This window comes from Poecile atricapillus, chromosome Z (assembly GCF_030490865.1).
Source record: "Poecile atricapillus isolate bPoeAtr1 chromosome Z, bPoeAtr1.hap1, whole genome shotgun sequence".
NCBI lineage: Eukaryota > Metazoa > Chordata > Aves > Passeriformes > Paridae > Poecile > Poecile atricapillus.
The window spans coordinates 98,680,838-98,707,063 of NC_081289.1; the positions used below are offsets into that span (position 1 = coordinate 98,680,838).

At 47.8% G+C, this 26,226-nt stretch overlaps 1 protein-coding gene across 1 annotated transcript; it reads left to right on the forward strand.

The window, feature by feature from the left end:
• Window positions 1-798: 798 nt before the first annotated feature.
• On the forward strand, window positions 799-11,626 carry LOC131572630 (serine/threonine-protein kinase PAK 3-like; the record flags this gene model as incomplete). The annotated part of the gene is made up of 15 exons (XM_058825879.1): window positions 799-946; window positions 1,720-1,893; window positions 2,941-3,026; window positions 3,372-3,494; window positions 4,018-4,140; window positions 4,359-4,539; window positions 5,468-5,531; window positions 6,781-6,829; window positions 8,010-8,122; window positions 8,650-8,767; window positions 9,278-9,377; window positions 9,813-10,009; window positions 10,596-10,733; window positions 11,111-11,175; window positions 11,617-11,626. Coding segments are annotated over exons 1-15 (1,689 nt in total), but the record flags the coding sequence as incomplete, so codon positions are not given.
• Between the last annotated feature and the right edge of the window lie 14,600 nt (window positions 11,627-26,226).

Genomic DNA, 26,226 nt, shown 5'->3' on the forward strand with positions numbered 1-26,226 from the left:
TGAGAGGAAGGAATTAGAAGAATTAAGAGAAAAAAGAGAATGACAGAAGATACAGAAAAGAACCAACTTAGGTATCACTCCTTGTTCCAGTAGTGTTAAGTTGATAAAAATTCTAAGAGGAGATAGGGTCAAGACATGTGGTTACCACATATCCTGAGTTAAATACCTTTTGACTTTCCTGGGGCCTTCCCCCGTATGGAGCTCCTACTGACCTGGCCATTTTGGAGCTGGGTTAGGGGCTCCAGAAACAGGTGTAGAGCATTGGCTCTGGTGTGCCAGGGATCAGCAGCCACTGCTGGGCTGTGATACAGGTCTGGGGGTGTGGGGTGTGCAGAGCAGGGTATCACCTCACCAGAGAAAGGCTTGATCTGCCCCTTCCCCCACATACAAGCATCTGAAATGGTTTTAGCCAGTAATCTCTAGTCTCTCACAAGGTTTCCAGGTTCCTGTGCATCTTGTCTGTCAAGACTCCAGAAATTTGTGGCTGGATATTAAGAAACTTGCACTTTTATTCCTTTCCAAAGCAGTAGCATGGGGGTTGTTTCTTCTTTCTAAGGCCTTCCCTCCTTTATATGTCCCCATCTTGAGATACTTCCTGTAAAGCCTCTTCTCTCCCCTTCCCCATGAAGATGGAGAGGGACAACAGAAAAAACAATCTATGAGAGGCTAAAAATGTTAGTTACAATGTAGTTTAAAAAAAAAAAGGAAATAAAGTATTACAAAAAAATTGTACAAAAGAGGTAATGGCTTGACCAACAGAGGTGAAGTTTCACATGGGGCCCCTGGAACAAAGACAAGATGGTGAGGGGTTACAGAGTGGTTCTGAAGGTCAATGGGAGCTGCTGGTGCTGCCTGGAGCAGCTCTGGACCTGCAGTGACAGTTCCCTGCACCCTCTCTGTGGCAGTGATGGTGGCAGTGGTGCCATCAGTCCACCACACTGGGCATGTGTGTGGGGGTTGGTTCTGACACTTTGCTGCCTCTTCCTATCACCCTGCTGGGCTCCTTTTGGCTTGGTTGGACCCCGTTGGTGTCAGTGTCACCACTCTGGGTTGCCTTGTTCTGCTGGAGCAGAAAAACAGTCCTACAGGCCACCCTGGCCCTGATGTTTTCAGCTGTGTGTCAGAGCTGTCACTTCCACACCACCCATCCTCAGCCCTGTGTTCTAAAAAATACTGTGAAAGGAGAAAAATGTGGGGGGGAAATGGTGGTGGTGGTGCTGGGGTGTCAAGGCCTCTCCGCTAGAGCAAGTCAGACAGAACAATTTCACTTGCATTTCCAGCCATGGCATTTTCCTGCTAAAATGTCACATCCATGTTCAAAAAGTTTTGAACAAATAGTGCTGAAGGATCCATGACCTTGTCTCTGTACACAACAGAGACCTCTAAATTTAATGAAATTAGTGCTTCTCCTTGTTTGCTGCTTCTAGAAATAAGGAAGGTCCAGCTGGAACAAGTCTTTTGGTTTTTCTCTCAGAAGCATTAGTACCCAAAGATCACAAATGTCATTCCTCACATCCTGGTTCCTTCTCGGTGTTCAACATCTCAGTGTGGGTTATAGGGGCCTGGTGTGTTTTTTGAGTTACTCTTAGATGCCTTGAGCAATAGGTTAGGAACTGGGAGGGCTTTTTGCATTGCTTTGTAGCACAGGAGAACTTTGCAGGCTTTTTTTGACATTAGCTGTAGAGAAGGTCTGGTTCTATGCATGACTTCACAAACCAGGCTCATGCGGCTGCTCTTGTGATGTCAGCAGCCACGTCCCAGCGTTGTCAAGTTGCTGTGCCGAGGCGCGGAAGGCCTCAGTGTGCAGAGCGGCTCTTTGGCGTGCTCGCTGCAGGCGGGACCTGCTGGACGACGAGGTCTCTGCCAGCGGGCTGCACCCGGACAGGACTCTGAGTACTTTTGCTTTTGCTCACAGGTGTTGTCCGGTGCAGAGCTGCTCAGCGCTGCTCAAGCCATGGAGAGAGTGTGTGCTGCAGTTTGCACGGCTTTCTCTGTGGCTTATTCTGGGTACTTTTTCACCCACCTGGCCCGTAAGTAGGCATTTTTGTTCAGTGCAGCGTATGGAAACCAAAAATGCCATGAAGGGGCCTTTAGTTGGGTAAAGCTGCCGTCAAGAGGTCCAGCTAAGAAGGGGGTGTCTCTAGCCAGTGGGGCACGGGGCAGCATTTGTAATGTAGCCTGCAGGGGTTCCGCTCCCACCACGGCATGGCCTGTGGCAGTGGAGTCTGGAATCTGCTCGCTTTGCTGGCTCAAGCAAGACAACTTCCAGCATGGGAAGAGTGAGAGAGCTTGGCAGGAGGCCTTGTAAAAACTGTGTGCTGCTCTCTAGGACTGAGGGGAAGCACTTCTTGTCTGCATTCCCTCATCCCAGGATGTGCCTGTGAAACTCGACACTTCCTGTGTGCTAAAGAATCCATTAGCTCTGTGATGAAATCACAGAATCAGCTTGGAAAAGGCCTCTGAGGTAGACATTTCAAAAGATTTCTTGGGCGCTCCCAAGCCCAGGAGCTGTTCCCATGCCGTGTCACCATAGAACTGCCACCATGGCTGAGGGGCACTTGGGTGAAGCTTTTCTGGGCAAATATTTTCAGCAAGCTCGTGGCAACTGTTGCATGCAATGTCTTGAGAAAAGTGAAGCAGAGGAAAGAGAGGAGCCGTAGGTCCTGCTGGGTGGGGTGGGGCAGGAGCAGTGACTGTTACAGAAGCACTTGGACTTCCTGGGTCTCAAGTTTCTACGGGTTGAGTGGCCAAAGAGAACAAAAGGTAGACACAAGGCAGTATTTTGTGCTGTTGTCTTGCTTGCTGTGTGACACAAGGGTTGCTGCTGGAGGGATGTAGTGAAAGCAGAATGCTCTGTTTTTGGGTTGACTCTTTGGTGGGCTTGCCCAGTGTGGGAAGTTTTCTTACAGCATCCGTCTCCTTTTCCCCTGTGTGTTGCAGGTCACATTGCCCGGGCCTGGAGACAATCTGGTCCATGGGTGAGTGGGAAAGCAGCCTTTGGCATTGGTCGCGTTAATGGTTGTGGAGTAAGCTGTGAACTGGGCCTGCTGCAGTCTGGTGCCAGCCTGGTTGGATGAATGAAAGTAGGCTCTTTGCAGCAGCAGCAGGAGGAGGAGGAGGATCCCTGGCTGTTTTCTGGAGTTGCATTTCAGAGCTTTTAATCAGATGAAAGTTGGGTTGCTTGGTGCTTTAAAGCATGCTGGAATTTCCCCTGTACAAGAGAGTGCAGTCCCATCTAATTGGCCCATTTTACTTGGGTTTGAACAACTTAGAATCCCGTTTGTCTCCAGATGATTTCTCCTTCCTGCATCTGGGTCTAGAGCTGAATAGAAAGAAGGTTGCCTGTCCCTCACACTGCTGTCTGTCTGCAGAGCCCAAAACCAACCTCGGAGCCTCCAGTGGCTGTGTGTATTCCTGAAGAAGAGGCCAAAGGGAGGGAAGATGCCCTCCAAGCTGTATCTGCTGCCACTGCAGGGCCTGAGCATCCAGCATCAGTAAGTGGCAGCTCTGGGTAGCCCTGTGGCTGGAGGAAAGCAGAGCTGCAAGTTTCTGATCAGACAGCACATGCTATGTGTGGCTGAAACTGCTGAGGGCTGGAATCTTTCCAGCCCTTCCAGGGCATTTCCCCAGCTGATGAGGCCTGGAGAAGGGGTGTGGTACTTGGAGGTTCAGGCATCAGCCTCCACTGTTGTGACAGGGGCCATGAATTTGTTTTAGGAAGAGATGAGAGGTAGCATTAGGATGTCTTTGGATGCTCCTGAGGTCCAAGTGAGGCCCTTTGTGCCCAGTGGCTGTGCAGGCTCCCTGTTCCTGGTGAAGAGAGCAGTGCAAAGATGCAGTTCACAGCCTTGCAGGATATGGAGGAGACACTGTCCCCAGGAGGGACCTGCCCTCTCCACCAAGCAGCTGTCGGTAGCTAAAGGAACAGTTGAGATGCAGCGGGGCCTGTAACTGAACATACATGAGCTTGTGAGTGACAGGTTCTCTCCTGTCCCTCACGCTGCTCTCTGTCCACAGAGTGCAAGGGCAGCGTCAGCACCTGCTCTGGCTGCCTCTGTACCTGAGGAAGAGGCTGAAGAGGAGGAAGGTGCCAATGAACCTGTCCCTGCTGTCAGCCCACGGCCTGAGCAGGCAACATCAGTAAGTGCCTGCTTTGGTTAGCAGTGTCTTTGGTATCATTTTGTCCGTCATGTAAATCAGCCTTTGGGTTTTGTGCCTTGAGTTGGAGAAGCGGGTAGGAAAAGCCGAGAGGGGAAGAGGCCTGGATGAGGCCTGCAGCATCTTCCTAGGGGCTTGCATTTGCAATGGGGCATCTCTGCCCGACCCAAATTCTGACCCAAATTCCTTTCTTGTCCCAGAGCTCCACGTCCTCTGTCGCTGCACCTGCACAAAGTTCAGCTGCAGGCTCTGAAGAAGCCTCCAGGCCTGAAGCTGGAAACTTCAGCACGAGCAGCTCGTGCACCTGGAGCACGAGTAGTTCCTCTGGCAGCACAGATGGTCTGCGTGAGAGGAAAAAGGATGAATGCCTGGCCATGCTGAGTAGGTCCTTTGTGATCCTTGTCTGCTGGAGCAGTGCCTTGTGTGTGCATGTGTCAGCATGAGCTGTCCCACCTCCTGTTCCTCCTCAGCTGAGTGTCAGATCCTGAGGCCTCCACACAGGACCTGTAGTTGTGCTTTGAGGTGGTGAGGGAGCCACCGGGGTGTTGCTCCTGCCCCTGAGGGCAGCTCGGCCTGGCTTGGCTTTGCCTGAGCTTCCCTCCACGCAAAAGGCAAAAGAGGGATTGTTTGTGGCTCTGAAGCAGGAGGCTGTGACCTAGCGAAGGAGGAAGCCTCAGGGAGCTCCCGTGGGGCCTGGCTGCTGTGGGGCACAGCCAAGGTCATCTCCAGAACTTAGCCTGTCCTAAAGGCTGGGGGACCTCCTTCCTAAGGCCCATCACACTAGGTCAGAACATGAGCTGCTGCTCCTGAAAGGCAGGAGGGCATTGTTTAGGCAAAGTCCGGCTTAAAGGTGGAGATTGCGCCCTGGCTGGAAGCACTTTGCAATGTTCTTCCTGTTCTGGAAAGGGCAGCTGTTGATAAAAACTGATTCCAGAACCCAAGATGCCTTTGATATTTGCAAGGTTTACAGCTTTTGTTGAATGTCACAGGCTGTTTATTCCCAAGAACAGAAAGGTTTTGTTCTTCCTGTGGCCCTTAATGTTTATAGACAACAATCACTTTACTTGGTTATGGTTTTCTGATCCCTGTCTTCTCCATGTGCTTAGACATGTTTAGTTTAGGCTTTTAGTTTTGTGCAGGCTTGCGGCTGCTGTTTTTGGAGTGGTGGTGGTGGTGCGGTGGTGGTGTTGTTCCCCCACTGATTGAGCTGAAAGGGCCCAGTGTCCCAGAGAGTGGCCCTGCCTTTTTGATCTGCTGCAGGGTGGCATCTCTGTCTTGAAATGAGCCTCTTCCCTTTGGATTTTTACAGGGATGCTGGTGAGCGAGGGAGATCCAGAGGCTAAATACACAGAACTGGAAACTATTGGCAAAGGGTGAGTGCAGCCACAGTTCCTTCCTCCAAGGGAGGGGCTGCGTATTTTGCTGGTGTCACATCTCCCCAGAGTGACATCAGGCAAGCTCCAAAGCTGTTCAGACGCTGTGTTGAGATGCTGCCACCTCTCAGTACTTTATAGCTTAATTTACAACATTTAAAGCTGTGGTCCGAAGGCGTGGCAAGGACACCTGGATGCTGGCAATGTCTTTTCTGCAGCAAAGAGCAGCACCTGGCAGATCTCCTGTCCCTCATGTGTGTTGCTGCTTGTCATAGGAGAAATCATGTCTCAAGAGAATAGAGAATATGTGGGAATGACAGGAGGCAAAACTTCATTGCCTCAAAGGTCCAGGTAGCGGTCAAGTCAAGGTAGCTGTCAGGGAACAGCTCTCAGTAACATTTCTTTCCAGTGTTTTGCGGAAAAGAAGATTGAGTGGTCAGGATGACCACCACCTAGTGTAGAAGGCAAAAGCAGAAATGAAAGCAGCAGCTCTTTTTTGTAGCTGAGGTGGCAAAAGCCAAAGCTTCAGGGGATGCCCAGTGCCAATGCACTCTAGAGGAAAAGGCATCATCTGCCTGATGGCAGAGCCCCTGTGGATCCTGTGGGGTTTAGGCCTTTCCTGCAAAGAATCCACCCAGCCGTTCCCTTTTGAAAGCCAGCTCTGCTGACTGTAAATGGGATTGATTTTCAGTATTTCCTCTGTGAGGAGCCAAATGTACAAGAACTCACAGGAAAAGTAGAGGTCCTCCTGTGCCCTGTGCAGTAAAGAGCAGCAGCTGCCGATGGCTCTGGACCCAGAATGCAGCTTTCTAAGGATCCCATGTTCTGAGTACTTCTCCACTTGTCTGTGCAACAATGAAAGCCTTTGCCTGCTCTGGCTGTGGCTGCAGCTATGGCTGGAGACTCCTTTCCTTGCCAGCTGGAGAAAGGATCTGTGCCTGGAGGCTTTTCTCCGATGGCTGTTACATGGCTTCAGGCTTCCCGGAAGCCTGTGTGGTGGTGCCTGAGTTTGGCATAACCTCCAAGGAGAGGTGTGAGAAGGCCCAACTGGCACGTGTGTGCCTGGAAAAATCCCACACACGCACAGATACAGGAAGAGAAAAGGGAAAAAAGACCCAGACCAGGATCTGGGCCATGTTCCATTTGCTGTTTGCACCAGGGCTCCTTTTCCTATTGGACTGCAGTGTCTTGCACTTGGCTTGCAGGGCCTAAAGGACCTCGCCTTCCTAAGCTGCTGTTTTGTTTCTAGGGGTTTTGGCACTGTGTGCACGGCAGTGGAGACTGCCACGGGAGAAGAGGTAAGCGTCAAGCAGCGCCGCAGCTTCTGCAGCTCCCAAGTGCCCTCCCCTCTGCTGTGAGCTGTGTCTGAGCTTTGGGTCACCGGTAGAGCTTTGCTGCAAAGGCAGATGAAGCACAGAGTAGCGTCTGCCTGCCAAATACCGTGGGGACAGATTTTGTTCTCCTCAGCTGCCCCAAGGAATGCAAGGAGGCCAAGCGGTATCTTTCAGAGGAGGACACGCTAGCTGGGTCTTAACACCAAGGTGGTGTCATAGAGCATGGCACTGCTCTTTGGGGCTGCAGCTCAGGGTTCCTGAATTCTCATTTCTGGCTGCTCGCAAACACATGGGAATTGTGCTGGTAGTTCCTTAGCCACCTGTAGTGCCACCCTTGGGAACTGTGCTTAGAGAAGGAGGTCTGCAAGGAGTCCCTCAAGGGCTTAAGCCCTGCTCAGAGCCTGGCGTGTATTGCTAGAGGATCAAGGAGTGAGTTATTTCTTTTTGCAGTCAGGCAGTAATTGCAAATGTCAGCGGTGTGAAGGGAAGTGTTTTAGTGGAACAGAATGAAAGTTCCTGAAGCGAGGAAGAGCTAGGACTATCTTTTTTGGGGGTGTACTCAATGATGTTTTCATTGTCATGGCATTTTTTCTGTAAAGTATGCAGGGTTGTATTTCTTAGGGGGAATACCCTCAGGATGTTTTTAGGATGGCATTTTATCTGTCATGTCTGTAAGAGTTTGCTTTCTGTTGTGCAATGGAGAATGCCAGTGGCTGCTGGAGTAACGATGAAGCCCCCTAGAATTGCCAAAGCTTTCCCAGCAGTTTTGCTCAGTTTTCACCAGCACAGAATGGCTTCCTGCTTCCAATAGGTGTGTGAATGAAAATGATGATGATAAAATAAGGCCCTGGGGAAGACTGTGGGCACAGCGAGTGATGTTAGAGTTTTGAGGTGGAGAGTTTAGGACCTGGTGTTTCTCCTGGGTTTACAAGGCAAAGGATCTCTGGCTCTGTGTCCTGGGACGGGCGCCCAAGGAAGTGGTGTAAGAGGCTCTGGCAAGCTCAGCTTCAAGTTCCTCTGATGTCTAGTTGGAAGGCAGTTAGGCCCAGCCCAGCTCTGTCATCCCAAGATCACTGTCTCCATGTTCCCCTTGTGGTCTTGTGCCACAGATCCCTTTGGTTCATGGTTTTCCGTGTTGTTTTAGGTGGCCATAAAGAAAATTAGTCTGCTGGAAGACAGCAGCAGTGAACTGTGTGTGAATGAAATCCAGGTCATGCGTGACAACAGGAACTCCAACATTGTGAACTACATAGACAGGTGAGCAGTTCTGCTATTCTGCCGTGAAGGGTCCTTCACACCCTGCAAGCCAGGGGTTCAACCACTCCTTTAGTCACTGGCAGAGGATGGAGCTGTTAATTCCTGTTTCTGGGCTGATCTACAGCATCTTGAGAGGAGATTGCATTGGGGCTGCATTAATCTTTGTGGGCATACAGAGTTTGAAGTGCACTTTCCAAGACCTGGCTCAGCCCTGTCTTACTGAGCCAACAGCCTGAAAGTTCCTGCCCTCTCTCCACACTGTTTTGTTGGGTTTAGGGTTTGATTTTTTCCTCTGGGTCTTACGTGCTGACAAAGCACTGTAGATCGTATTTCCCTTGGCCTGTTCCCAGTGTTTTGCATGGGTGTGGATACCAAGAAGTCTTTTAGACTGCACAGAGTTCAAGGCCTGTAGAACCTAGTGAAAGACCATTGACTTCCTCCTGTCTTCCTCTGCCAGAGACAGGGAAACAAGAATCCGCCGTGTAAATGCACGCATTCATTCCCGGGCTGTTGTTTTCTCCTTTCAGCTACCTGGTTGACGAGGACCTCTGGCTCGTGATGGAATACATGGACGGAGGTTCTTTGCACAATGTCATTAGAGAGACTCGTATGGCAGAAGGAGAGATAGCAACTGTCTCTCGGGAGGTAAGGGATGGTGCTTGTGCTTCCCATGGCTTGGGCGGGCTGGTCCTTCCCCATGGCTGGTAAGGAGAGGAGCGGTGTCATCTTCCAAGCTTCCTTTCTGCCTTTCTGTTATGACAGGGAGTAGCAAGAGCACCTGAAGTGCCTGCCAGTGTGCCTGCCCTTCTTCTGGTGTGTTTGTTTGTGTTTGCCTCTCTAAACCCTTGCCTGGAGCCTGTGTGAAATGCACTCCTGCTGGAGGGAGCACAGCCACTGCAGGAGTGGTCTTCCAGTCTGTGTTTGCAGGGCCAGAGGAACAATTGCCCTTTCTCTTTCAAAAGCAAATACACCCTCAGTTAGAAAGGCAGCGCTGTCCTTGTGTTGGAGCAGCAAGCTCTTGGCCTTGCCAGCAGCCTGTCCTGCCATGGCTGAGCATCCCTCAGCAAGTCAGTCTTGCAGATGTGCCACTTCCCTGTTTGTGGGATGCAATCTGAACGGGAACTCTTAGGCTCGTGTTTCTTTTTCCTCTCTCAGTGCCTGCAAGGCCTGGATTTCCTTCACTGCAAGCAAGTGATCCACCGAGACATCAAAAGCCACAACATTCTCCTGGGCTTGGACGGATCTGTCAAGCTGGGTGGGTGTCATTGGCCAGGGTGAGCTGTGGTGGGCTGTGGTGTGGGGCTGCCTTTGGGTGACTGCCAGTTCCTCAAGAGTGGTGCCTGTGGCAGAGCAGGCTGCCCTGCTGCCAGCGCAGAGCGTGGCTGCAAGGTGCAGGGAGGTGTGGCTGGCAAGCAGGTGGTGTCAGGAGTGGCTTTGGGTTGTGTGTGTCCCTTCCTGAGTGAGGCAATTACAGTCTAAAGCTTCAGGGAACTAACAGCCACCGCATGAAACTGGGGGCTTTTTCTAAGCGGCCAATTCCATATTTCCTTGGCTGCAGGCCTGATGAATGCCCATATGGCCCCTTTTGCAGCTGGATTCCACACTGCTTTCTTGGATGTGGTACCGTGGGGAATTCTTTTTTTGGCTTTCCTAATTTGTGTTGACTTGATCAGTGTTTTTTTCTCCTCAGCTGATTTTGGCCTCGCTGCTCAGCTCACTGCTGAGCAGAACAAACGGAGATCAGCTGTTGGGACTACTTACTGGATGGCACCAGAAACTTTCCTCAGGAAGCCCTATGGCCCCAAAGTGGACATCTGGTCCCTTGGCATCGTGGGGATTGAGATGGTGGAAGGAGCGCCTCCTTACCTGATGAAAACCTCCCGCACGGTACGCTGCAGCTACTGTCAGATACTACTGGCACTCTAACAAAATCTGCCCCCATTCTTCTACCTGAGAAGCTTGTTAACACCTGGAGACGATAGGTTCCAGGCTGCCTAGTCTCTCGAGCTTCTTGTCCAGATTATCCCCCTGCCATTTCATCACGAAAACCACAAAAAAACGTGATGCCTTTGGCTAGATGGTAGCTCTGCCTAAGGGAGCAGGGAGCGGTGCTGCGCTGTGTTTTATGGACCAATACTTGGGAAAAGTAGAGTTAGAACAAATTCTACCATCCAAGTTGCCTGTAGAGCTAGTGCCAGTGCTCAGAGAAGCAAAGTGTGCTTTTGCCAATGGAGTTGCTCCTAATTCCATCAGCCAATGAAATCAGGGGTCAAGGCAAGTGCGTTTGCATGTTGGAGTAGCTGTGGCTGTAAGTGGCTTTGGGATCTTTTGGCTGGGGTAGGAAAGACATCTCCCAGCCTCTGGCAGGCAGGAAGATGCCACTGGAGAGTGGAGCTTGTCTGGTGGGGTGTCTATTTGAGCAGTTTGGGCTGCAAAGGAGACAGGTAGAGTGTGCTGTTTCCTTCTTCTCTAGGTTCAACAGCTGATAAGCTCCGGGGGCTCCCCAAAGCTGCAGAACCCCAGGCAGCAGTCGCCTTGGTTGCGAGACTTTCTGCACTGCTGCCTGGAGACAGACGAGGACAGGCGCTGGTCTGCCCAGGAGCTTCTGCAGGTAAAAGGCAAAGCGGCTGCAGGGTGCGCCAGCTGCCCACTGCCAGGGGCTCCTCATCTGCTCAAGTTCAAGGCATCAGATGGACCCTGATCCTAAGAATCGTCTGGGGGCTTTCCAAAGGAAAAGGAAGATGAATCCTGGCCTGGGGTGGGTTGGAAGGGGCCTTTCAAAGTCTCCTAGACCCAATCTCCTTAAGCTGAAGACATCTGTGTTAATGGAGTCATGGGATTGTGAGCCATGTTTGCCTGTGGTCACAAGGTCCTGGATGTGGAGACAGAGGTGCACAGAGTGCCCTCATTTCTGCATTTATTCTGTAGCCAGAGAAAGCCTGTTTCAGCCTGTGAGGAAAGTTCATTTCTTGTTTTTCTCTTTGTCAGCATCCGTTTGTAACCTCAGCCAAGCCACCCTCCAGCCTGACGCCTCTGATCATGGCAGCGCAGCAGTTTATGGCCGACAGGAGATACTAGCCCTGAAAGAGGCCATTGTTGTTTTTTGTAGTTTGTAGTTTGTAGTTTATAGTTTGTAGCTCATAGTTTGTAGTTTGTTTAGATTGATAGTCAAAATAAATAGTTGTCTCTGTTTTGGAAGACAAGTGTCTGCTAAGGAGGGCAGGAACCTCCCCTGGAATGAGAATGTAGACCCCTCTCCCTCCGAATTAGTATAATTCTGAAATCAAGGGGCTCTCAGGCAGAGATCTGGGGATAGGAATAACAGTTCTTTACTCGTATTTAGAACAAGGCAAACAAACAACAATAAGTACAGCGCTAGCAAGAGAACAGAACCAGGGACCCCATGACAGTCTTCTCGGCTGAGACGGAAAGGCATGGAGGAGAGGCTTTGCTTCACAAACCCCCTCAGGCGGGCAGTCCTGGTGCTCCTGCAGAGCTCTGAGGAACACTCAGCTGGAGCAGCAGGGATGAGCTGAGATCCTGGGCCGCTGGATGAGGTGTATCAGCAGCTCTGCAGCAGTGGCTGGCACTGCCACACGTCCCGGGATGACAGGGGGTGCGAGGCCACCAACGAGGGAAGAAGGAAGAAGAGGAAGAGGGAAGAAGATGAAGAAGCTGCAGCTCCATCTGGGTGATGGCGAAATTCCCTTCTCCCCACCGCAACAGCTCTGCACACCCAAAATGTCCTTCTCCAAAGCTGAAGAAGCTGCCAAACTGTCCCCACCCTCCCCTTTTCCTGCCCCCTTCCCCCCCTGGGCCCGGCCGAACTCTTTGTGTTCTTCAAGTATCCACCGAGTACCCCCAGTTGGATTTTCCCTGCAACTAATGGGTAAAAATTCCACAGGTAACCAGAAGACCTAAAAGAAGGACACCTAACCCCCAACAATAATATAAAACCTTCACTGTGTGGGAAGCTTCCCTTTGTTCTCACCCTGTGAATAAACTCTAAATTTGCTTCTGAATGGCCAGGTGTTTCTTAAACATGGGAAGACCCATGGATGGGGTTTGTGGCACGGTTTGGAAGTGGGCAAAGGTCTTCTTCCTTCATTGCTTCCAGGCCACAACCTCTTGTGGACATACAGGCTTGTAGCTGTGAACAGAAGAGCAGAGCAGGGCAAAACAGAGCAGAGCAGTGGTGTCACTGCTGGGGACGCCACAGTGGCTGTGGCTGTGTTGCAGCTCCTGGGAAAGGTTGGGAGTGTGTGTGTTGCTCTGGGCAGAGTGGGAGGCAGCCGGGCTTCTCTGCAGGCTCAGGCGCAAGTGAACGTGCAGCAGGAATGGAAGTTCTGCCATGGGAACCAAGGCTGATGTGAGGGAGGGAAAACTTGAGCAGATTGGATCTGTGTGAGCCACAGCCTCTCTCAGCCTCTCTCTCTCTCATTTGAGACTGAGACTCCATCAGTCTCAACTTCACATTCTCAGCAGTGTGAAATGTGGCTCACTTTTGATAGAATTAAGAGGGGACAAATTCTTTGAAGCCCGATCTATTTACTGATAGCAACAAATCAGCTGAGTTGGCTGTGTGTCTCTCCTCTGAGAGCTGCACAGCCACTTCACTGAAATGGCAACCTTTTTATACCCTTTTGCAGCCGGGGGTCCCTGTTCCCTTTCCCGTTGCTTGGGTACACAGGAACTTTCCCTATCTCCTGACTGCCTACCCTTCTCCCAGAACCTCCTTTCCCCTCCCCTCCCACCTTTCTCTCTTTTCTGGTTGCATCTTCAAATGCGTTTCGTTTTTTGGTTCTGGACAACACTTAACAGGTGCAAAGAGCAGATCAAACAAACCCCATCTAAACCATAGAAAACGGATTGGAGATCAGAATTTCATTTTTCTTTTTTTTCCTCCATATCTGTTCTGGACTGAAGCAAAATGCTTTCTCATGTCCCATGGCACCCACCACATCTGAAGGAGCTGCCCAGACAGAGCTCCCTTGCGGTTGTGCTACATGAGAGGTTGGGAGGAGACACAGCCAGGACAGGTTGTGTCTGGCCAAAGGAATATTCCAGACCATAAGACATCCTGGTATCTATTTCAAGCTGCGTGCAAGAAGGAGGAAGGAGGAAGGAGGGGATATTTGGATTAATGGCACTTGCTCTCCCAAGTCACTGTGAGGCGTGAGGGGGCCCTGCTGTCCTGGAGATGTGAAACACCTGCCTGCTCATGGGGAATGGTGAATGAGTTCTTTGGGTTTTTTGCTTGTGTGTGTGGTTTCTGTATTCCCTATGCAACTGAAATGTTCTTCACCTGGGATTCTCCCAGCTTTTACCCTTCCAATTCTCTGCCCAGTCCATCCCACTGGTGGAACACTGAGCAAGAATGGCTGTGTGTGGAGCCTGGTTGCTGGCTGCGGTTAAGCCACAACATGAGAAATAGAGAAAAAAGTGGTTTAAAAGTGAGAGGCAGGGGGATGAAGCTTCCAGACTTTGGGATGGTGGTGGTTTTTCTGTTTTCCTTGTGGGGGCGGGGGAGCCTGCTGGCTCCGCGATCCTGGCTCTCCCCTGGAGGCAAGGCATCTTGCAGTCAGAGAGAGAAAAAGTATCACTCCAAGGGATCTGTGAGTTAGTTATGTTAAACTGTTACACTCCACTGGTGTTTCCCCCTGCCGTCCCATCCCGATACATGTATCCCGGTCTCCCCCCGCCCTTCTGCTCCCCTCTAAATACCCCGAGTTCTCCCCTGTTCGAAGGAGTAGCTGTCACCGGCTCCCTTCGCTATAGGCTCTGCCTGAATAAAGGCTAGTCCTGAGCGGCACGCCAAACAGATTTCCCGTCCCTTCTTCCGTGTTGCCTGCACGCTACCGCAGAGCCGGGCTGAAATCACTCGCCAGGCTGAAATCACTCGCTGGGCCGAAGACGCACCCGCGCTTCTGGCCAGTCCTTTTCAGGACAGCTTCTCCAGGGAAGTCGTGGCACTCCAGCCACCTCCGCCGCCGCGGCATTTCCTAATGCTGTCTTCCCGTAGCCTGTCCAACACCTGATCTATTTGGTCTCTGTCTCACCACTTCCAGTTTTTCTGGGACCAGCCCGTTTGGGCCCACTGCTCTCCTCCTGCTAGCTAGCACTTTGTGAGTTGTCCCACAGCGTGCTAGAATTTTCTTTCCTTCCTTTCTTCACATCCATAGCAGGCAGCTCCCTCTGCTGCATGGCTGTACCCAGGGAAGCTCCCTGAGGTGCACCTCAGATGGGCAAGGCTCCCTGGAAATGCCACAGCAGTGCAGCAGCAGGATGTATGTGTATGCTGTGGGTGTGTTGCTTGGCTTTCCATGTTTTCATCAATCCTATCCTTTGTAGGCCTGTGTCCCGCTTTGTTCTGTGAGCATTTGAGAAGGTCTATGAATGGCTTGGGGATGCAGCAATGTTGAGGTCATGTTTTCAGTCCTGTCTCTTCCTGATGTTAGCTCTGAAGGAAATGGAGCAGAATGACAAACTTTCAAATATATGATATTACACTGGTTATTGGAAGCAGTTATTCTTCAATTGCATTTCAACATAGTGCTGCAGCTTCTCTCCATTTGGATCAATTTTCCAACGCCAGTCTCACTCATAGTGCATGCAAGAGTTCATCCATGGCTTTAGCACTCCCACCCTCTTTTCCTGGTCCGTGGTGTCACAATTGACCTGACAGGGGGTTTGTGGTTCTCCTTATAAATTCTTTTCAGGCTGAAAACATGAGATCATGTCAAGGAACTGTTACTTGGAAATGTGGTGAACAAAGAGAGCACAAGAGCCTGAAAGAGAGAGAGGGAGACCAATCCGTTTTCTTTTATAGTTTTACTGGTGCACCCCTCTTCTGTGGAACAGATTTTGCCGCTGTTTTGGACATGTGCAGTCCGCCTTTTTTGGTGCTGTCCAGGAAGGAAGTCAGGAGTGGGAGTTCACATATCAGCACTGAGCACAAGTCTCAAGGCAGAAAAATAAGTTGGCTTAGCTCAGCCCTTTCCCATCTCCACAGCACCCTCTTTTCCAGTCACAACTTTTCTGTTGGAACAGAATGTTTGAGATAAAACATTCTTATGCCTCGTACTCCACAACAGGTGATCATGTAAGTTATTATCTTGTTATGCACAGCACTAGTGGTTTACTATTCTCGTAAAGAAAGTACTTGAAAGCATGGAGCTTATAATATCTTGTGAGATTTTGAAAGAGGAATGTAGTTTTTATGTTTCTTGAAGAACTGCTGGTCTGGGGGGTGAAACATGCAATAAATAGCACAAGTTGCCAATATGAAGAAATCTACTTGGGTCACCTGAAATCACAGAATCGTAGAATGCTTTGGGATTTCAGGGATACTGGAAAGAGCTGTAAGGTCTCCCAGAGTCTTTCTTTGCCAGACTTAACAAGCCCAGTTCTCTCACCTGTCCCTCACGGCATAGGTGTTCCATCCCTCTGATCATCTTGGTGGCCTCCTCAGCACTTGCTCTAACAGGTCCATGTCCTTCCTATGCTGGGGGGCTCAGTGCTGTAGGCAGTGTTCTGGATGGGGTCTCACCAGAGCAGAGTGCAGATGCACCCCCACTGACCTGCTGCCCACACTGCAGATGTGTGATGCAGCCCAGGACACAGGCTTTCTGGGCTGTAATCCCAGCTTTGTTGAAGGTGATGAGGTTCCCAATGACCTCCTTTTTCAGCTTGTCCAGGTCCCTCTGGATGGCACCTCGTTCCTCAGGCATGTCACCGCTCAGCACGGTGTCACCCACAAATTTACTGAGGGTGCGCTGGATCCCTCTGTCTTACGCCCTTGATGAAGAGCGCGCTGGCTCCAGTATGGGCCCCTGAGGAACACCACTTTTCACTGGTGCCCATAGGTTCAGGAAGCCATTGACTACTACCATTTGGATATGCCCGTCCAACCAATTCCAATTCCACTGAACAGTTCTGCCAAAGCCACCTCTATCCCAATTTAGAGCAAAGGATGTTGTGGGGAGTAGTGGCAAAGTCCTTACAGAACTCCAGAAGATGACGTCTGTAGCCTTTCCCTTGTCCGCTGGTGTAGGAAATGGAGGCACAGAAAGCTCTCAAGGCCTTGAGCATCCAGGCTCAGAGGTAGAGATAGATACAAAGTCTGACCTGAGACCTTGGAAAAGGCTTGGAGTTTTAGAACAATAAAGTTGCACAGATATGAAGTACAACATAAAGCAGGAATGTATTTTAAGCAAGCAGAAATATGCCTCATGCAAGCGAATGAATACGTTATGCAAGCCAGTAGAAAATTTTAAAGTTTAACAATCAAATCTGTTATAGAGTTAGTAGAAAGCTCAATGTAAGTTTCTGTAGTGTTATATGATCGGTGTTATATATATATATATATGTATTATGTATTTATGTATATATGTATCTATATATGTATGTTATATATATTAGTGTTATATCTAGTGTTATATGATTGGATGAGAAAAGATGCATTGTGGTGGAATTGTGTGAGATGAAGGAATTAATGATTGGTTTATGAAGATGCTGGTGAGCTTTGTTTGATTGGCTAAGAAATTTATAAAAGACATTGTAACTAGAATCAAGATGGCTTCTGATGTGATGGCATTGAATGTAACATCTTAAATGTCTCACCCTTCCATGAGACTGATTATTCAATAAAACACCTTTTATAACATCTCTCAGTCATCCTCATCTATTCTGTATCATAATACACTAGTGTAGCCACTTCATTATTGAAGACCACCAGGTTGTTCAGCAGTACTTTCCCTGAATGAATGTCTGCTGGTTGGCCAGCTGGGCACCTCTGCCTCCACCTGAGAGAATTTTTTGCCACCCAGGTTCTTGTGGTCTGAGTCATGCTCAGAATGCATCTCACAGGATGTTCATGGGGTGCACAGCACATACTTGGTCTGGGAAACCAGCACAGGCTCTTGCCTGGAACATGCAGCAGGACAGCAACTGCCTGTTCAGTCACTGAGCTTGCTGCTTGTTGCAAGCAGGTGGCAAATCTACAACTTTCCCACTGTGTTCCATCATCCAACCTTTTCTGTGGTCAGAATGAACTGTCCTAGAAATTGTACAAACACAAGAAACAAAAAGGCAATGTGCTAAATGTTATTACTTCTCCTTCCTCCTTCAACTGCCTGTAGCAATTTCTTTCTGGTCTCCAACAAATAGATCATCCAAAATATAAACTTAATGTGTCCAGAAACAGCCTCCAAAGCTTTAAAGAACAACACTTACATTTTTTGATGGGTTTTGGGGTTTTCTTGGTTGACTGGCTGGTTTTGGTTTTGTTGTTTATTTAGTTTTTGAAACATACCTGCAAAATGTATAATTTGTGTTCTTATGAATAGTGCTTCTGGTATTACCTCCTCTTCCAGTCCCCAGTTTGATGCATATTTCCTTTTCCTCCTGCCCTCTTTTTATAGCGCTCTATGTTAATATAGATTAGAGTGCATTCTACAGTAATGCGTAGGTCTTTTGTCTCCCACTGATTGAATGAACTCTTATTGGTACCTTCAGGCTGTACCTATCCTCTGAGTGTATCTGACCTCATCAAACTGTACATTTGGCACTAATGTTTTAGGCAGAAATTGTGTTAGGCACTATCAGAGTTTTCTTCTTCTCATGCGATGAATGCCTGGTCAGTCTTTCACTCCTGATACCTCTGGTAGCATCACCCCAGTGCTTGTTTGAAAGTTTTTCAATCATCACAGCTGCAGCATCATTTCCTGTGTGAGTGCCTTGGAGTCCTGGGCACTCTTGGCTGATGGTGGAGTGTGGGGGCGAGAGAAAGGCACCAGAAGGGGGAGAAGGCAGCACTCAGAGACTTTGTCAGGGAAATGACAATTTATTTCCTTTTTCTTGGCTGAAGAGTTCCTGGAGGTCTGCTAATGCTGCTGTCGGGGTGGCCTCTTCTTTGGGCAGGGAGAATTGTGGGAGCGGCAGGCTCTCTTCCGAGCATGCCGAGGCTGCCTAGAAGAGTGGTCCCTGCCCTGGTCAGGAGGAGAGGGGCTGCAGCCCTGAGCAGATGGACCTGCTGCCACCACCTTCTGCTCCTGCTCTTCCTGGGGCTGGTCCTGCTCTGAGCAGGTGGGCATAGATGGGGGGTGGCTGGGACTCCGTTGAAGACCAGTTTCTGATGTACTGGCTTCCTCCTCTACCTCAGAGCCTGTGGTTCCACTGGCAGGAGTCACCTCCCAGGATCTAGTGTGGCTGGAGCTACTGGAGTTGGTACTGGCAGGATGGAAGCACAGCAGCCTCTGGGCTTTGTCACTGCAGTGGCCTGCAATGACATTCATGATGCCACAAACCAGCGATGCTGTGTGCCCATTGAGGAGAGGTTCCAGCAGCTCAATTAAGACCTCTGCATTTGGACCACAGACACAGAGGCCATGCAGGATGGAGCTCTCTGCAGCCTCTGCTCGCCACCACTGATCATGATAGACTGCTTCCAGCCTCCAGCGCAGCCAGGGAAGCACAGGGTCCAGCAGTTGCTGTTGCCTTTGGAAAAGTTCTGCCCAGACCTCGGGCAATAGGCCACCCATGAACACTGGCTCTGCAGTCCCCTGCTCATCTGGAGACAGCATCCATTGTGGAGAAGGTGGAGGGGACATCCTGGGGTGATGGAGACTCCTTCGGGCCAGGTGGAATGGAGCACTCCCTGCCTGGCTGCTGTCCTCTGCCAGCTCTTCTGAGGCAGTGATGGCAAACTGTAGATAGTCCCGTTTGTTCCACTCAGAAAACCTGACAGTCTCCATACGTCTGCTGCAGACTGGGCACACTGGATTTGTCTTTGCCCACCGCAGGATGCAGCCCAGGCAGAACTGGTCATTACAGGGCATGGCAGATGCCACATTTCTCCAATTGCTGTGGCAGATGGGGCAGCTCCAGTCTGCCCCTGTGGCCATGTCTTGCTGAAGCAGGCTGGGGAGAACAGAGAGCTAGAAGGAGCTCCCACTTGCAGGCACACTCAGCAGAAGTCCAGGCTTGAGCTAAGCTGTCCCCGCAAGTCTCCGCAGGCACACACATAACCAGTGAAGGATGTGATATCACAGTCCATCTTCTGGTGATGTTATTCTCCACCACCCAGTGATGTCACAGCCAAATGGATGTCTGGCTCCTGAAAATAAGCAGTGAGGGATGCTAGGTTACAGTCCATCTCCTGATGATGCCATCCTCCCACCCAGCGATGTTACAATGGGACATCCATCCCTACATTTCCTCGTGCCTCTACACATACATCCAAGGCTACTGCATCTCCATGTTACACTCTCTTTTCTCACCCATGTCTTTGGCTCACCACCACAGTTAAATGTTAGTCACCAAGGCCTTGGCCATGTCTCCAGTTTTAATATCAGTTCATCACTGCATTTCTATGGATATTCCTGTGAATTTTTAGGTGGATTTGGTTTCCTTATTTTGGGCAGGATTTGTGCTTATGGATCTGATCCACACTCAGTTTCATTTTTCCCTTTTCCTACCAAGTATTTCAGCACTCTTATGAGGCCAGCATTATTTCTGGAATGAAGTAGTTAAAAGATGTACAAGCATTGTGGAAGCAATAGAGTCCCTTTGAGGGGGAAGACCAGGTCAAACCCAACAAAAATAATGACCTGAAGGAACAGATACTCAACTATAGAGTCAGATCCACAACCTGGCTCCTTTCGCAGAGCAGAGGTCTTTGCAAAAACATTCTAAACTCATTTCCACATTAGAAAGATGGGTCTTTGGGTATCTTCCCTTTTGGGTATCTTTTTCTTCCACTTCCTTTGTTCTCCACTTTCATTAGAAGCGGAGAATTAGAACAATAAAAACAAATAAAAAATATACCTTCTTTGATAAAGGAAACCCCACAACAAAATGGATCTCTTGCTCTTCAATCTTCTCCCTTTTCAGGCTGCAGAATTTTTTTCAGCTCACAATTCAACTGGACCGGGTGGGCAGTATAAATTAGTGCTCAACAGGTCTTTTTCAGTAAATACATCCTTGGGTTTATATCTGAAAATTAGTGTAAAGGGAAATGATTACTACAAAAGCTGTTCTCAAACTTATAGAGTCAAAGGTAGGTGAGTAGGCGGGTAGGTAGGTAGGTAGGTAGATAGCTGGACAGGCAGATAGATGGACAGACACAAAAGATACTTTTTGTTAAGTTTCAAACTACATACTACATACTACTGTATTTAATACAATTTTTTATTAACCCTAGGATGCTTGTCCATTAGAAATGTAAAGAAAATAAATACATACATTAGTTGTATATGTAATTGACAGGATCCAGTGGCTAGATCTGAAAGGAAAGAGCATAAAAATTTGACAATAACAGCTCAGTTGCCCATCATCATGAATGGAAATTATCAGTATTTTATCAAATAAGAAGTATTTCAGGAAGGGCCCCGTGATATGGATATTGATATGGAGGACCAAGAGAGAGAATTAATGCCCTAGGCAGCTAAGAATGCTTACTGAAGTAACGATAAATTAACTCCCTGTTGGAGACTCTGAAATGGATTTTTGTCTTCCCAGCCTTGTGAAAGAAGATTCATCACTTGAAAGAACAGCGATGGCAGTATTAAAGCCAATAGCATGTGACAGAGGTGCATTGAAGCAATGATTTAGGAAGTTCAGTGTATAAAATGGATTATTAGTATCAAAACAGGGTCAAAAGTCCTTGCATTTCATGGCTCTGTAGAAATGTAAGAGGAATGGGGAAAAAATCCTTGCTCCAAGTAAGTGAGAGGAGAATGTTTCCCTGGAGTTTTTGGGCATGCATCCCTACATGCACAGGGATATTGTCCAAGCTGAAAATAACTGCAAATGATTCTGTGAAGGCAGAACTTTTTTAGTGATCTTGCCACTTTCATGGTCTTTTGAATTGCAATAATCAAAACAGAAGTATACAAATTTTGCATCTGACCTTTGATGCCTGTAAATATTCAGAGTCTCTGATAAAATAAAGCAGAATCACTAATAAAGCATCAGCCGTTTGGCTTTGAGCCTTGTAGTATCTGTTTCTACACACAAAAGGACTTGCTGCTGTTGATAATCAATATGTTGGAAGTGGTTAACACAAATAGATTGAGATACCACTCACCACCTGCCCCACCAAACCAGCAGAAGATATAAAATTTATCCTCCAGGCTTCCATATCCTCAGTGTATATATGTATTTTGTCAGAAATGGCTGGAAGACCAAATTTAAACCACATTTTATTTATTTAGTAGTGAAAGGAAGGAAAAGAAAGTCAGAAAATATTGGAGAGAAAATATATGTAAGCCATACCAAAAAAAAGTTCTGACTCAGCTCTGTCTAGGATTGCTAGATTAGCATTCCTTATTCACTAGAAGCAAACTGTAATCAAGTATCATGCTTTGCAGAATGTCAGTAGCACGTTCCCTGAGAAAACTGATTACAACTAGTTCATCTGTAATAAGGAGTTAAAAGGGACATTTTCCTCTAGTAACAGCTTTACTTGCTGGTGCTATCCTTCTGTCTTACATATGTAAAAGTGGTACAAAGTATTACAAAATAAAAAGTTCAAATAAATATGTCCTGTGTCTTCTCCAGTGCTATTCTAGCTGAGTCTAGTGAAATATTCCTTTGCTTTTTTGTTAATTAGTAAATGACTCTTAATTTTCTTTGTCACATGCAATTTCACATGTAACACAAGTTCTCTCAGCTTGCCCTTTTTCTTACATGTGAATGTCTAAACAATAGATACCAACTCAGTGTTGCCAGGTGTGGATATTCATCCTGGTACAAACACAAGAAAGTCAGTTAAATCCAATACCCATCTGCTAAGACATTTAGATACAAAGAGGGCTACCAAAGCTGCAGCCTACAGCAGAAAAGTTATTGGAGAGAGCGTTCAAATATTTGCTGTCAAACACATGCTAAAACAATGTGCAGTAGACAAAGACTTGTGTATGCATGCTCTATAACATGGCACAAAGGCAAGAGCTGCTCATCACCCTGAATGAAGCACTTGATAATTCCTCAGTCCAGGTTATGGCAGTATTGAATTATTTGCATTGGAAAAGACCCTTAAGATCAAGTCCAACTCTAAACCAAAAATCTTGCTATAAGTACAAATTAAATTATTTAAACTTTACTGTTTCCTGCAGGGTGAGGAAAGGCATTGATTTCCCAGATGCAGCAGAAATGCATATGCCAAGAATGATTCCCGACAGCAAAACAATGAAGGAAATATCTAGCAACAAGTGCGATTCAGCAGGGATCTAACCTGGGATGTTTCTTGTTTTACCTGTGGGCAATGGACAAGACAAAGGAGACCCATTGTGATGCTGGCAGATGATGATAAACTAGGAAAGAGGAGGAGGAGGAGGAGGGGGAGGGGGAGGAAGAGGTTGTCAATATGTACGTGAACAGGGCTATCATCCACAGGCACCAGAACTGGGGGAAGGAAGGAGCTAAAAGGAATCCCATCAAATTCAGCAAGGAGAAAAAGGGATTATCACTTCTGCTTGGCATTTGTCAGACCACAAATGGATCCTGCATCCAGGTCCTGATCCACAAGTCAAGATGGAAATTGGCAAAATATTTTTTTCCCCACAAACTCAGGGAAGACCACCATGAGAGTGGGGCTGGAGCACTGACTCTGATAGGTGAGGCTGTAGGTCCAGGACAGGTTCACTCTGGAGCAGAGTCAGCTGTAAGGCATTTGGAAGCACCTTGAGGCTATGGGCTGGGATCAAGGGGCTGAGGCCAAGCTCTTCACAGAGGTGCCTGGCAGGAGAAAAGAGAAAGTGGCATCAGCTGAAGCTAGAGAGGCTTGTGCTGGAGATAAGGACAAGCTTAAGACAACATGGTGAAGTGAGGGCCCAGAGAGGATTTGCATCCTTTAATTGGTAAAACCCCAGGCAACCTGGTCTGACCCGATGAATAACTGGTTTGAGCAGAAGACTGAAGGAGAGATCTTGTGAGGTGACTTCGAGCCTGAAGGATTCCTCAGTTCTAAATTTTCCGTGATTGGTGACCTCATCGATGTTCCGGAGGTTCACTGCAGGGTCGCGCCGAGTACCTGAGGGACGGCGGAGCACAGCGCCCCCCGCTGGGCCTGGGCTCGCGCCAGGGGGCGGGGCCAGCGCGGCCCTCGCGCCGCGGCCGTTGGCGCTCGGTCGTTGGGCGGGCGGGGGCGCGCGCCCCCGTGTGTCGCGACTGTCGCCGACTGCGGGCGGGGGAGAGCCGCCCCCGCCGCCGTCAGCCCCGGCCCGGCCGACATCGAGGTTGTGTGTCAGGCGCTCGAGGAGACTGTTCCTTTGTCAAACCCTGAACTAGCTGCCTTTTTGGAGGTGGCTCTATTCGATGGCGATGCTGGGGTGTGCACTGAGAGCTTTTCAGCGGCGTCACGTGCCCGAGAAGTAAAAGCATGTTTAGTTCAGTGCTTGTTTATTAAGGCAAAATTTAAAAAAGACAAGTGGATCAAAACTATCCCGCATTCCGGAGCATGACACCATTGCTTGTGTTGGCCGAATTCGGTGCTCATTTTCAGGGGAAAAATGCACATAAGTAGATTCATTCATGTAGATGAAGTGGAAGCTTTTTAGGTTGTGTCTTTGATCCTAAAGAGTATTTTGAGAATTCCCACTGAAGGCAAACATTTTTGTTGAAAATTCAGGGAAGTGGTTAGATGGAGTTACTTGTTTCATGTTTTCTATGGAAAATACAATTTGTGAACATTTGGTTGGTACAAAGCATCTTCACAGGTTCATACTTTATGGCACTTAACAAGCTGTAAATGTCCTTTGCTCTACCTGTGGCTGGTCCTTGTTGTGTAGAAAACCGTAAGTCTTGTACAGGGAGGGGCGTGGGAGAGGTCATTCTGTTACAGCACCAAATGCAGTCTCTCCTTTTGCTTTTGAACACAAAGAAAAAGAAAGAGGTTGGCTGCATCTCTTGCTGCTGCATGAGACCTGCCTAGAATGTAGGCACTTGAATGTGTGTGTTGAAGCTACTGTTTTACTGTCCCCTCAGTATTTTGATGCCTTCAATTAAGTTTCTAGGTGGTAAATCCTTAGCTGGTGCAAACTTGCCACAGTTGCTCTCTGTGTTGCAGCAATTAGTCATCTTCCTCTTGGGCATCTTTCCAAATAGATGTATATTCTGATGAATCCCCTACAAAGCTCCAGCCTGGACTGGGCTGTTCTGTTTTGTGCTGGGTACAGAGGAGCACATCCTTGTGCCAGTGCACACAGAGGTGGCAGGACTCCTTCCTTAGTGCCCACTAAGTGAATTTTCTTGCCTGCACTTTGAACTTTGTAAGTTTTGACAGCTTTTGAACAGTGTTTTGAGAAGTATATATTTTCCATTGCTGAGGGCTTTGGCAATTAGGGCCCAGATTTCTTTCTTAGTAATAGAGGGGTTAAGTGCGTGAATCAAGGAGTTGTTGGGGAACACGTGTTTTGGTTTTGAGTCCTCATGAGTTATGTATGTATGTGGTAAGAAGGGTGTTGTTGGTCCTGGATGTGAAGTGGTTAAAGATTTGTAACTTATTCTGTGTTGAAGAGTAGTTTAGGGACTACTAGGCCTTTGGTTTGGTAGGTCCCCTCTTTTGGTTAAAAATTTGCTTTCTTTAACTCTTGGCTCTTCCCAGACTTCCCTGGGTGTTTAGTTCCTGTGTTGACCCAGCCTTTTTTGCATATTTTCATATGGCTTCATCAAAAAAAGTCTTTTTCTATTAATATACACAGGCATTGCCCTTTAAATATTTGAGTAAGAGCAGATTCAAGGTGGGGAGTGTGATTTTTTGGAATTATCCATATCCTATTACCCAGTGTGATGATTCTATTACCTAGCATCCTTTTGTCTTCTATGAACTCACACATTCCAGTTTTCAAAAGCCTTCTTTTCCTTAATAGAAGGAAGTGTTGCAGGCTCTTTCTTCTTTCAAGAAGAAATCTTTCATCTTCAAGGCACTGATGGCTAGCCTGTTTGCAGAAGAGACTTTTATTCTTGAACCGGTGATAATGAGAATATCTTTCTGTCTAAAGTAAATTCCAGGTACTTAACTTCAGGCCTTTACTTCCCCAGTGGAACAGAAACCTAACTAGGTTGTCTAGCTTTATGAGGTTTTTTTAACCCTGTAGATTTTTGCCACATAATCATGGAAACAGACCCATGCAGTAAATAGTTGCTTACAGAATACCTATGGAGCAGGAGAGAGGAGCTCCAAGAAGCAAGAAACGTGTTATAATTTAATAATTATTAAATTATTAATTTGACTTAGTATTTGGATGACGTGGGGTGAGATTCACAGCCAGAAATGTATGGCTCATAAATTTTTGCATGTGCAGTTTTGCACCACACAAACCTGTGCAGTGGTTTGAGTGAGATGTCTCAGTATAATACATGTGTAAGTCTAGTGGTAGCTAGGAAGGTGACTAACCTTGATTTCTCACTCTGGGTTTCTTCTTGTCTCTCATAGCTAGTGTCATAAGCAAGAGCAAGAACACTTGCTGTGTTCTTTTTTTTGGTTTTGTGTTTTGATCAATAGGTACTTTGTAAGAGTTTGAGTTTCAATTTGGCAAACAGCTGAATTTAAAACACTTGCCATGTAAACCATGTTAACCTTGTGTTACGTGTCCTTTCAGGGTGGAGAAGAACAGTTATTCCTGTGTCCCAAAAATTATTACAAGAAAATAGCAAGTGATCTTTGGTTTTCCTTCTTTTTTTTTTTCTTTTCTTTTCTTTCTTTCTTTTTTTCTTTTTCTTTTTCTTTTTTTTTTTTTTTTTTTTTTTAAGGAGACTATTTTGGTTCAGTGTGAGTCTTCAGGAAGTAAGCCTGTGAACATTGTAGTGGAACAGAGAGCTTCACTTGGCAACATGACCTGTGGGAACAGTTCCCTTGAGCCAGAGGACCCTTGTAAGAAGAAAGTCTGTATTTTTTAGAGATGACTGAACTACTCTGAGCCTGACTTTTACAGAAAGGGGAGAGCAGAGTAGTTGATTCAGGAGAGCTGATGGTAGAGTTTGAGGAGCTGTTACTCACTTCAAAGGGTAGTTTCTCAATCCCAGGTAATGTTAGTTAATAACTCATCTCACAGTGCCTATCTACCAGTTTTTACCCTTTATGTAATTACTGAGGTCTCTGT